Source organism: Oryza sativa, chromosome 5 (assembly GCF_034140825.1).
Source record: "Oryza sativa Japonica Group chromosome 5, ASM3414082v1".
NCBI lineage: Eukaryota > Viridiplantae > Streptophyta > Magnoliopsida > Poales > Poaceae > Oryza > Oryza sativa.
This window is the reverse complement of record NC_089039.1, coordinates 2,231,012-2,241,510: the sequence shown is the minus strand read 5'-3', so window position 1 is coordinate 2,241,510 and position 10,499 is coordinate 2,231,012. Positions and strand designations below refer to the sequence as shown.

Below are 10,499 nucleotides of genomic sequence, written 5' to 3'. Positions count from 1 at the left end.
TGAAGGGGCTGAAGAAATGTACTGGCTGGATCAATTCTAAGTTCGTTTTTTGTTGAAAAAAGTACACCAAAGGTCCCTCAACTTATTATCGAGTTACAAAATCGTCCCCCAATCACAAATCCAAATATATGACATCCCTCAACTTAACAAAACCGTTTGTTCCAGGTCTTTCGGTGGTTTTCAATCCGGTTTTGTCCGACGTGACGGACAAGTCAGCGTGGGACCCACATGTCAGGATGTCACCTCATCACCTCTCTCTTACTTCCCCTCTTCGCCCTTTCTCCCTCTCTCTCTCTCTTTCCTCAGGCCAGCGACGGGCGGCGCTGTGGGAGGAGGCTGCCAGGGGGGGGGGGGGCGAGGAGGAGGTCCGGCGGACCAGAGGAGGCAACGCCGCCATCCCCATCCTCGCCGCCGCCACCGTGGCACAGCGCCGCGTCGCCGCCCGACTTCAAAGCAGCTTCATCTCCCTAAACTTAGAGTGAGGCCAGGCTGCCAAAAGTGACAGGAAACAGCACACAACGAGTCAATGCACTTCATAATCAAATACATGGCTGTCATTAATCTCGCTAGACAGAATCCTCGATGCTTCCGCTCGGCAATTCGATCTGAGACAACAAAATTCTACCTTCAAACTAAATGACCTCATCATCTTGCTGGAGGTGGAGGACGGGGGCCCAGTGGTGTCGCCTGCGCTGCACGGCCGCGGCGACGGCGTCGAACCCGGGCGGCGCGGCGGCGGGATCGACGTTGTCGCGGATGTGGGCGAGGAGGTCGATGATGGCGTTGGCCGCCGCGAACTCGCCACGCAGCCAGGCGACGAGGCCGTCCCAGCCGTCCACCACCATCGCTTGCTACTGCGGCTGCTGCTGCACCACCCACCCCGGCCCCGCGCGCGGCGCAGGCCCACCACGCTTCGCGCCTGTGGCGTTTTTCCATCGTCGGCGGCGTCGTGGAAAGGGAAGGCCGTCGCTCCGGCCGCGGAGGACACTGCCGGCGCCGTGGAGATGTTGCGGTCCAACCGGATGCTCGACCACCCCCGCCCCCCCTCCCCCCCTCCCCTCCGGCGGCATCCTCCTCACAGCGCCGCCCGTCGCCGGCATGAGAAAAGAGAGGGAGAAGAGGGGAAATAAGAGAGAGGTGTTGAGATGGCATCCTGACATGTGGGTCCCACGCTGACTCATTCGTCATGTTAGACAAAATCGGGTTGAAAACCATCAAATAACCTAAAATAAACGGTTTTGTTAAGTTGAGGATGTTATATATCTGGTTTTGTGATTGGGGACGATTTTGTAACTCAATGATAAGTTGAGGGACCTTCGGTGTACTTTTTACCTTTTTTTTTTTTGTTGTCTAGGGTTTTTGGGCCGACAAGGTCTGTACTCTTTAGTTTGGACCACCCAGCTATTCTGGCCGGGCCTTTAATTTCGAGAAGAAATTGTGGCCCAGATTGAATTCTGCCAAAGCAGGCCCAATTTCATGGCCTTAAGGCCCAGAATTTGTCGTAGTAGTACTAAGGAATAAGTTCACCGGAGGTCCCTCAACTTAACAGCGAGATTTTTTAAGGTCCCTCAACCACAATACCAGAAATGTTCACCCCTAAACTCACTAAAACCGTAGGTTTCTCAGCAGTATTTTTGTCCGGTTTTACTGACGTGGCATTCTATTCAGCGAAAAATAAAAAAATAAATATGTGGGGGCCCACATGTAAGTGACAAAAAAAAAAATGAGGTCAACAATCCTAGTCAGCAATCAGCGCAAACGGGGAGCGGCAGCGGCGTGCGCCTGGACGCAGGCGGAGCGGCGCCGTCGGCGGGCGAGCGGCGGAGGGCGGAGCAGGCAGGCGGCGACGGGGCTCCTCGGGGCTCATCTCGGCGCACCGCTGCGCGACGACGAGCAGGTCCTCGAGCGCGACGCGCTCCTCGCCCCCGTCGGCCTTGTCGAGCGCGGCGACGAGGTCCCTGGCAAACACCCCGAGCTCGGCGTCGACCTCCTCCTTGAGCCTGATGAACTTGGTCCTGATGGCGCCGATGAACTCCTCCGGACTGTTCACGCACACGCGCGGCTTCCGCTGCTGCAGCCGGTGGAGGAGCGGCCCGCGCATGTTAAGCTCGTGCGAGAAGCTCTTCACGTCAGGCGCCCGCTTCCGCCGCCTGCTCGTCGCCCGCAGGATCGCCCTGAACCGCCGCCGCTGTCCTTCTGCTGCACCAAACAACCACCCCGGCATTACATCGAACACCTCATCTGCATCCACTATCAACCCCGCCCGGGGATGACGACGACGACGAGGAACCCATCAACCTCGTCTTCACCGGTAAGAAGAAGAAGAAGAAAAAGAAGAAGAAGAAGGGCAGCGGTGGCGGCGGCGTGAGATCCTTCAGTGCCTTCGATGCCCTCGCGGCCGAAGAAGAAAAAGAAGGGCGGCATCAAGGGCTGAGATGAGGCTGGCGGGAGAGGGGGTGGCGCGCCGCATCGGCGAAGAGGTCGCCGCTGACCGCATACCGCCGCTCCGCAGCCGCACTTGCCCCCCGCCGCTCGCCGACCAGGCCAGCTGCTCCGCCGCACTCGCCCCCCGCTGCTCCGCCTGCCACGCTCATGGAGGAGGTCAACCAACACGACGACGACGCCGGCGATGAAGAGCTGGAGCATGACGAGCGCCGCTGTCCCAGCCGCCTCTCTCCCCCTCTCCCGCCACGCCGCCGCCCCTTCTCCTGCTCCGGCCGCGCGCCGCCGCGCGCTGCCGCTCGCCCTCTGCGGCCGCTCTCGCCCGCCGCTACACTTTCCACCGCCTGCCGCCGCCGCCAACGCTATGCAGCCTAGCTCGCCCGCCGACACCGCTCCTCCTCTAAAAATGAAAGAGAAGAAGAGAGAAAGGAAAAGAGAGAAGATTGCTGACTAGGATTGTTGGCCCCACATTTTTGTGTCACTTACATATGGGCCCCACATATTTATTTTTTAATTTTTTGCTGACTAGGATGCCACGTCAGTAAAACCGGGCAAAAATACTGCCGAGGGACCTCCGGTGAACGGTTTTAGTGACTTTAGGGGTGAACATTTCTGGTATTGTGATTGAGGGACCTTAAAAAATCTCGTTGTTAAGTTGAGGGACCTCCGGTGAACTTATTCCTAGTACTAACTAGTAGGTTTCTTTTATTTCCCTATAGCAAGTAGAGTTTAATTTCCTGAAGCAAATTAACCAAGTTTGGCCATTCAGAAGGAAATGTCAATTATGTCATTGAGTGATGACGACTAAATGCAAGAAATCAAGCATGCATGCAGGTGGTCAATCCCTTATTGCTTTAAGTGCAGAGTAAACTTCAATTCACGGACTGCCATGCCAATGTTAAGTTCCACTGAACTTCCTGGCAAAAAGCAAAAAAAAAAGGAAGGGAAAGTTTTAGTGTGTATACTTTCCCAGCTTCAGTCTCAAGTGATGCAAGGTCAAACAGATTCTCATGGCAGGGCCATTTCTAACAAATTCTGATGATATGTGCCAGACAGAATAAAACTGACAAAACTGGAACTATTGAAGAAGAGAACATGGACGATTATCATGTCAAGCAAGAATGTTTGGCACAACTCCAGCTCCAGCTCCAGCTCCACCCCTCCTGGAGCTGGAGCTCAGCCAAACAGTTTCAGCTCCATTAAAATTAGGAGTGGAGTTGGGTGGAGCTCTCTCACAGAATGTACTAGAGTTGTGGAGCTGGGTTTAGGCGGCTCTACAACTCCACTACAGAGTCAACTCCTAGAGCTAAATTTAGGAGTTGGAACTGTACCAAACAGGGCCTAAGAAGTGGAATCCAGACAAGGCAAATCTTCCAAGCAGCATATCTAGTCCATGGGAGCCGCAACACAGACCAAAGCAATCTAGTGAAGAAAATCCATAGAAACAGAACCTAGCAGAAAACAAGCAGCAATTTCCGGCGCCTAGTGTTACTAATTTACCAAGCTTCAGCAACTGGAAGCGATCATCATGCAGACACAAGGTCAAAATCTCCAGCAATATGGAGTTCTCTGGCAAGGATATAGACGATAAGGATCACATTATAAAGCTCAGAATTGGTTTCCTCTTGTGCATTTCACTTACCACCTTAGTTTTCCACCTAAATAACTTGCATCTGCGAGTCAAATTTACATTGCAAAATGGTAGATATCCATCATCCGAAGTACTGAGTTTGCTCTTTTTAGCCCTTGCAAAATAGTTTTTGCAGTTTCCCTTTCCTGTAAATATACAACGTACAAGTGGTAGTGAATCAGAATCATCAGAAAGAAGAGATCAAATAAAGATTGATTATTTACGAATGGGAGCATGATATTCCAGTTCCCACTCTAAGATGCGAGAGTCAAGCAAACAGGCACCGCTTAACAAAACAAATCAAAGTGAGGTCCTTTTGAACTAAACATTACTACACAAACATAAGTGTTTATTAACACATTAGCCAATGGTAGCATCCTAGATTTCAACATTTTGCTCAATTCCATCTTTTGTTATTTTCAATAAGTAAAAGGTACTTTGTGTAAAATTGAACTTACTGGACATCTTAAAAGTGACCTAAAGTTAAATGTCAAAAAAAAAAAAAGAGATGAAAACTCACGATGTAGAGAGGGCATAGCACCGGAGGAAGAAGACGGCCTTGCGGCGGTACTCGCGGCAGTCGAAGTAGGATTCGTTGGTGGAAGCCATTGGTTTGTTTGCTCCGGTAGGTGGGAGCAGATCGATCGGCGCCGGAGACGAAGACGGAGACGGACGGGGAGTCGAGGCCCGCCCAACACCGTCGACGCGACGGCGCTGTCCAAATGGGTCGCCCTTCACGTCACGGCCCAGGCCCGTGCCGGGGTGGAGGCCCAAGAACGGCGCGGCGTCGTGCCAGCACGGCCAATTTTCTGTCGTGTCGGGCCATGGGCCGCTACAGTCCCTTCGTGCCCATGCCGGCACTGTTGGGTCCGGCCCATTTGGATAGCTGTTGTACTGATGTCGTGCCTAATGAGGAAATTGGAGTAACTGTCTAACTGATTCAACAGAGGAAATTAAATCCAGGTGAGGGATGATCAGTGAATCCAAATATTGTACTAATGATCATGAGTATTTTATGTGGGCATTCTTCTTGACTTGAAGTTGTAACCGGACATAACTGTTGCTAGGAATGTATGACTTGAAGCTTTAAGCACTACTACATCTGATGATCCTTACATGTTGAGCAAGAGGCTGGAAGAAAAAAAGGATGAGAGCCTTTTAACCCATGTAACTCCAATGCTGTCTGCAAACCTTTCAGCTGGTTGTGAGTTGTGGCTGCAGATCTGAGGAAGCCACTGAGAGAGCACTAGGTAAGGTTTCTATGTTATATCTGTAATTCTGTATATGTTTAATGTGTTGTGCTCATTTAAAAAAAGAACTGCATAGATTCACAAACTGCCTGGAGCTTTCCTCTTCACTTTGCTAATAGTATTGACCATGTTTTGGGCTTGTTGTGTGTTTGGAAGGAGTGGGTCTATAGGCCGTCAGTGTTTAGGCCTACTAATTAAGCCAGTTCAGTTGGGCCTTGGCTGCTTCCATGGATTAATTATGAGACTAATCGCTGATACTCGTACATCAATGCGAGAATTTGTCAAATCAATTGGATCAGTATATATCTTGCCTGTATGATTCACATCCATACGTTTCTATCGAGTTGGTTGGAAGATTTGTGCCGTCGATGACAGTGCAGAAGAGAAGCTTCCTTGCAACTAGTGTCGTGGCAGAAGCAGAGGTAGACACATGAAATCGTGTTCTAATCCGTCGCAGCTAGCTAGCATGGCAGCGACGTGTTTGACGATGACACCACCTTGCATATCCAGATGCCTCTGTTTGACCTGGATGGAACAAACAATAACGTACGTTTTTCGAGCATCTAAATGGTATAAATTTTTAGAGAAATTTTTATGTGTAATTTCTTTCTTATAATATAGTTTTAAAATCTGTTTCACAACTAATCAATTCAGTCGTTTGTATCCTCGAATCATTTTCATGTTCAACATTCCATCCATTTAGGCATTTATGCACAGAACAGTAGAATACATAGTTTGTCCATGCTTTAAACGAAAAGTAAAAAAGAAAGAAAAAGACACATATTCCTCTTAAAACAATATTCGTTTGAGATGGTGGAGGGAACAAAGGCCATTGATTTGCTGCAGGGTCCCTCCCTAACAAGCTGTGATGATTCTGTATACGACGATCGTGCAATTAAGCTAGTGCTTTGAAAGAGACAGACAGACAGACAACTTTTTTCCTCCTAATACGATCGGATGAAAACTGTCGAGCTTTTATGTAGCGTATAAACCTTGACTGTTGCGAGGAAAAAAAAGCTGTAGGAAACAAAGAAATCGAGGAAATGAATTTGTCCTGGTTTCGTATATATGTACATGTACTATATGCCAAAAACGCCCGTGCTTAACAGCTAAGAAATCGGCCAAAATTCAGGCAAACAAGAGACAAAGTTAGCAGGCAACGCGTCACTACCGCGTGATCATTTCGACGCGAAGGCAATTTGGCCGGTGATCGAGCGCGTCTCGTGCAGTGAATGAAGTAGCTTAATTTGCTAGTCCCCACAAGTACGTGGCACTCTGCCATGTCTTCTCTTAGTATAAATATATGGAAGCCAAAGCCAAAGCCAGTCAGTTCATCAGTTGCAGTTCAGAGTTGCCCACTGCTACTTTACTTTGCAGCTATTTTGCTTCTGCTTCTTCTTGTTCTTGTTGCTGTTGGTAATACTGCGAGAGAAATTAATCAGTAGAGTGTTCATCTACTATCAATTTTTGATCGAGGAGAGATGGCGGGAACGGCGAACTGCATCGACATCCTCATCGCCATCATCCTCCCGCCCCTCGGCGTCTTCCTCAAGTTCGGATGCGGGGTAATTATGGAGTACCTAATTAAATTACTCTCTGTTACCTTAGTTTCTTCCATGCCTTTTGCTTAATTTGGTCGATCGATTTGCTCTTGCTAATTAACTTGCACATATATATGCAGCATGAGTTCTGGATCTGCCTGTTGCTCACCTTCCTCGGCTACATCCCCGGCATCATCTACGCCATCTACGCCATCACCAAGTAATTCATCATTAGTTACTACATCATCAACCAAATCCTCAAGGTGAAGTAGTGAAATCGAATTCCCTAATCTACCTCCTCCTAGCTAATTCATCAAAACTTCACTTAATATTTTTCCACACATATCAATCTAAAGTTTCCTTTGTTTTCTGGATGTATGTATGCAGGGATGGGCTCCAAACCGCTTCATCTATCTTCTCGATTGCCGTGTGCTTGTTGGAATTTGGAAATGATATATGCATCCAAAATTCAGTCCTGAGTGCTCCAATTCTTGTCATCTAGTCATTTTCAATGTCCCCCCAGTCTCTTCCTCTAATGTTTGATGATATGTAGAATCTCTTGCTGTTAATCTGTTGCTTTCGTGTGAATAAGCTCCCCTCTTATGTATATCTATCTATGACTTGTTTTACTAGTAAACTTGATTATTGAGAGCTTGAGACTTGCTTCCCTGTCTGTCTGTATATCTTGTTCCAACACTGGAACTGAATCAATAATTGTGCCTGCACTGCTCAAGAGTGCTCTGAATGTAGTCATAATTGCAGATAATTAGTACAATTATCTCACTCAAATCCCTTTAATAAAAAGGAGCATCAACTTGGATCATAAAGTTGCACTCATCGCTATCTCTTTTTTCCCCTTTATCCATTGAAAAAACCTTTTGTTTTTCTTTTTGGGATTTGGTTCGCGTCACTAAAATAGCCAAATAATATCAGGTTTGTTGGAACGTGATTATCTTCAGAGTGATTGAGGCAGAATTCAAGTGGGCCCTCTCGCTTACATGGACTTTTATGGGCTGCCATATTTTTCTCTTCCCGTGGGCCCCTTCTTTGGATGGGCCGAAATTCTCCTCACGGGGGGTTGAGGTTGACGGCCCAGGTTAGCTTTTCTTCAGGTTTATTGAAAGGGCCGACGCTTCAGATGCAGTAGTTTCAGACTTTCAGAGCTGCACTACTGGTACAAGATGTCTCTTGTGTCTGATTTAGCTGAAATTTCTTCGGTAAATTTATGTTGGGTCGGACCGGCTATTGTGTATTCTTGCTAAGTTGCGATTAAATTGAATTTCGTGTGTTTGCAAAATGTTGTTGTCCAAATCACTCTTGATATGAAGAGAGTGAAATGTTTGCATTCAATTGCCTTGCCGTGTCAGTAAACCACGCACTACGCTATGGACAGAGCGTGAGGTGAAGTACGATTTTTAAAAATTGATGGTCATCGATGGAGTTTGACAAATTAAAATAAAGTTAGAACGAATAAGTAATTTAAAACAGTGAAAGTATATACACGCGCATCACATTCTTTCAAGCTAATGTGTCGACCCTGTTAACCAACATTTTCATTATTGAAACTTAATTTAGAATTATTGGAAGAGACATAATATCAAGTAAACTAACTAAACATCATCAAGAAGTAAAGAAAACTTTATTTGTCTTGGGGTAGGTAAGAACGGAGGGAGTATCAAATTCATAAGACAAAGGTAGAATGAAGAGTAATTTTTTTTGAACGGTGAATGAAGAGTAATTTAGAACAGACGAGAAGTATACACTACAACACATTCTTTCAAGCAAACTTGTCGATCCTATTAACCAATTTTTTCATTATTGGAACTTTTGATTTGCATTATTGAAAGAAACATAATCAAGTAAACTAATTAAACATCATCAAGAAGTAAAACAAAAAAAAAGGATGTCGTAATAGTAGCAATGAACAAATCGCGATTATGAGTAGGGCAACTGGTGTGCGCAGTCGAGGTTGTCACCGACATCGACGCCGAGCGCGCCGCAGTATCGCCGGAAGAATCCGATCCGGTCCTCCACCCGGGGATCGCCGCCGGTGCGGTTGTTGCACTCGAGTCCGCCATTGATGATGTTCGTCGTCAGCCCGAACCCGGCCGCCGTCCGGTTCGCCGCCGCGTCGGCCCTCGACGGCCGGTACCTCCCCGTCATCACGTCGTGGCACGAGTACGGCTTCGACGGCGGCCGCGGCGTCATCCAGAACCACAGCGCCGTCTTGAACGCCACCACGGCGTCGCCGGCGACCACCTCCGGCTCCCGGAGCCCGTCGAACCCCACCGCCTCGCCGGCCGGCCCGTAGTTGAAGTTCCACGACAGCTGGATGGGGCCGCGGCCATGGTACGACTTGCCGGGGAAGCACGGCCACCGCGCGGCGACGGCGGCGTCGCAGTAGTTGCTCGCCGGCTTGAGCTCCTCCTTGAAGCAGAGGCCCCAGGTGTAGGGCCCATCGGGGGCGGTGGCCCAGCCGCCGGTGGTCTCGTGGGAGACCTGCGCGAGGAAGGCGGCGACCTCCCGCCGGCGCGTGTCGCGGCCGCCGGCGCCGCCGAAGCTCGGGTACTGGTCGGCGGCGCGGAGGAAGGCGGCGTAGGTGTAGAAGTTCCTCGCCGGGCAGGCGGCGTCGTCCTTGTGGATGAACAGCGACTTGTTGTACATCTCCTCCGTCACGATCGACGACACATGGCTGCGGCGACCGCGGCCATGGCCGGCGACGGCGACGGCGACGGCGAACGACGACGACGCGGCGAGCCACAGGGCTAGGAGGAGATAGTTGATGACCGGAGCAGCGAATGGGCGTCGTCGTCGTCCCGCCATTATTGATGGAGAAAATGCAAGAAATGGCGATGAACAATTTTACATTTCTAGTTATATGATCCCTTCGTACCGTCAATTTCGCTGTAGTAGTAGTAGGATGTGTCATATTTTATATTTACTTTATTTTTTAATAGAAAATACCGTTGATCTTTTAACACATGTTTAATCATTCATCTTAATTAAAAAATTTATACAAATATATAAGATATAAATCATGGTTAAAGTACTTTAAGTGATAAAATAACTCATAATAAAATAAATTATAATTATGTAATTTCTTTAATAAAGCGAACGGTTAAACATGTAACCGAAGGTTAACGCTGTCATCTATTTAAAAACAGATACAGTGTTATATTTGTTTATTTTTGTAACGGATGGAGTATGGATTATGGAGTAGAGAGAACGTGACCACATGTGCATGCATGGCGGCGACTAGAGTAAGTATAGGTGAGTATCTTCAACGGTTTGACTTTGATGATTTGATCTAGCAATACTTGTTATTAATTGCCAAGTTTTTTGGTTAGTACTCATTATAACGATCACAAATACAAGTTGTTGTTTTTTTGCTTCACCGCAAAAAAAAAAAGGTTTGTACATATAAACATGGTTAGCGCGCGCTCTATCGATTTTTTTTTTAAAAAAACATGTTTTGTAATATTTTGATATGATGTGTGTACGACATGTAAAATTGTATGGATTAATCTATGATGGTCTCGAAATGTATTTTTTTTTCCTAAATGTTACAAACTAATCAAATTTTATCATCACAGGTCTCAAAAGTTACGGAGTATGTCATAATTAAATCATGTCAAT

The 10,499-nt window shown here is 47.6% G+C and overlaps 2 protein-coding genes and 2 long non-coding RNA genes across 4 annotated transcripts; 1 reads left to right on the top strand and 3 right to left on the bottom strand.

Moving 5' to 3' along the window:
• LOC136356474 (uncharacterized) lies at nucleotides 1-1,084 on the bottom strand. The gene is made up of 2 exons (XR_010741313.1): nucleotides 626-1,084; nucleotides 1-489 (listed from the first exon to the last, which is right to left on the bottom strand). It is a non-coding gene; the product is annotated as an uncharacterized lncRNA (long non-coding RNA).
• Nucleotides 1,085-3,947: 2,863 nt separating this feature from the next.
• LOC136356475 (uncharacterized) lies at nucleotides 3,948-4,796 on the bottom strand. Its single transcript, XR_010741314.1, has 2 exons — nucleotides 4,593-4,796; nucleotides 3,948-4,218 (listed from the first exon to the last, which is right to left on the bottom strand). It is a non-coding gene; the product is annotated as an uncharacterized lncRNA (long non-coding RNA).
• Nucleotides 4,797-6,420: 1,624 nt separating this feature from the next.
• On the top strand, nucleotides 6,421-7,821 carry LOC4337750 (hydrophobic protein LTI6B-like). The gene is made up of 3 exons (NM_001402483.1): nucleotides 6,421-6,887; nucleotides 7,004-7,126; nucleotides 7,251-7,821. The coding sequence occupies exons 2-3, from the start codon at nucleotides 7,005-7,007 to the stop codon at nucleotides 7,363-7,365; spliced, it is 237 nt and encodes a 78-aa protein (NP_001389412.1). The 5' UTR covers nucleotides 6,421-6,887; nucleotide 7,004; the 3' UTR covers nucleotides 7,366-7,821.
• Nucleotides 7,822-8,638: 817 nt separating this feature from the next.
• LOC4337749 (chitinase 10-like) lies at nucleotides 8,639-9,745 on the bottom strand. The gene has a single exon (XM_015784766.3). It carries the CDS (start codon nucleotides 9,684-9,686, stop codon nucleotides 8,799-8,801), a length of 888 nt encoding a protein of 295 aa, XP_015640252.1. The 5' UTR covers nucleotides 9,687-9,745; the 3' UTR covers nucleotides 8,639-8,798.
• Nucleotides 9,746-10,499: the final 754 nt, after the last annotated feature.

Bases quoted from the DNA above. Each gene is read 5' to 3' on its own strand.
- LOC4337750 (NM_001402483.1), top strand. From the start codon at position 7,005: ATGAGTTCTGGATCTGCCTGTTGCTCACCTTCCTCGGCTACATCCCCG. The intron at 7,127-7,250 runs GTGAAGTAGTGA...GTATGTATGCAG, and splicing joins TCATCAACCAAATCCTCAAG to GGATGGGCTCCAAACCGCTT.
- LOC4337749 (XM_015784766.3), bottom strand. From the start codon at position 9,686: ATGGCGGGACGACGACGACGCCCATTCGCTGCTCCGGTCATCAACTAT.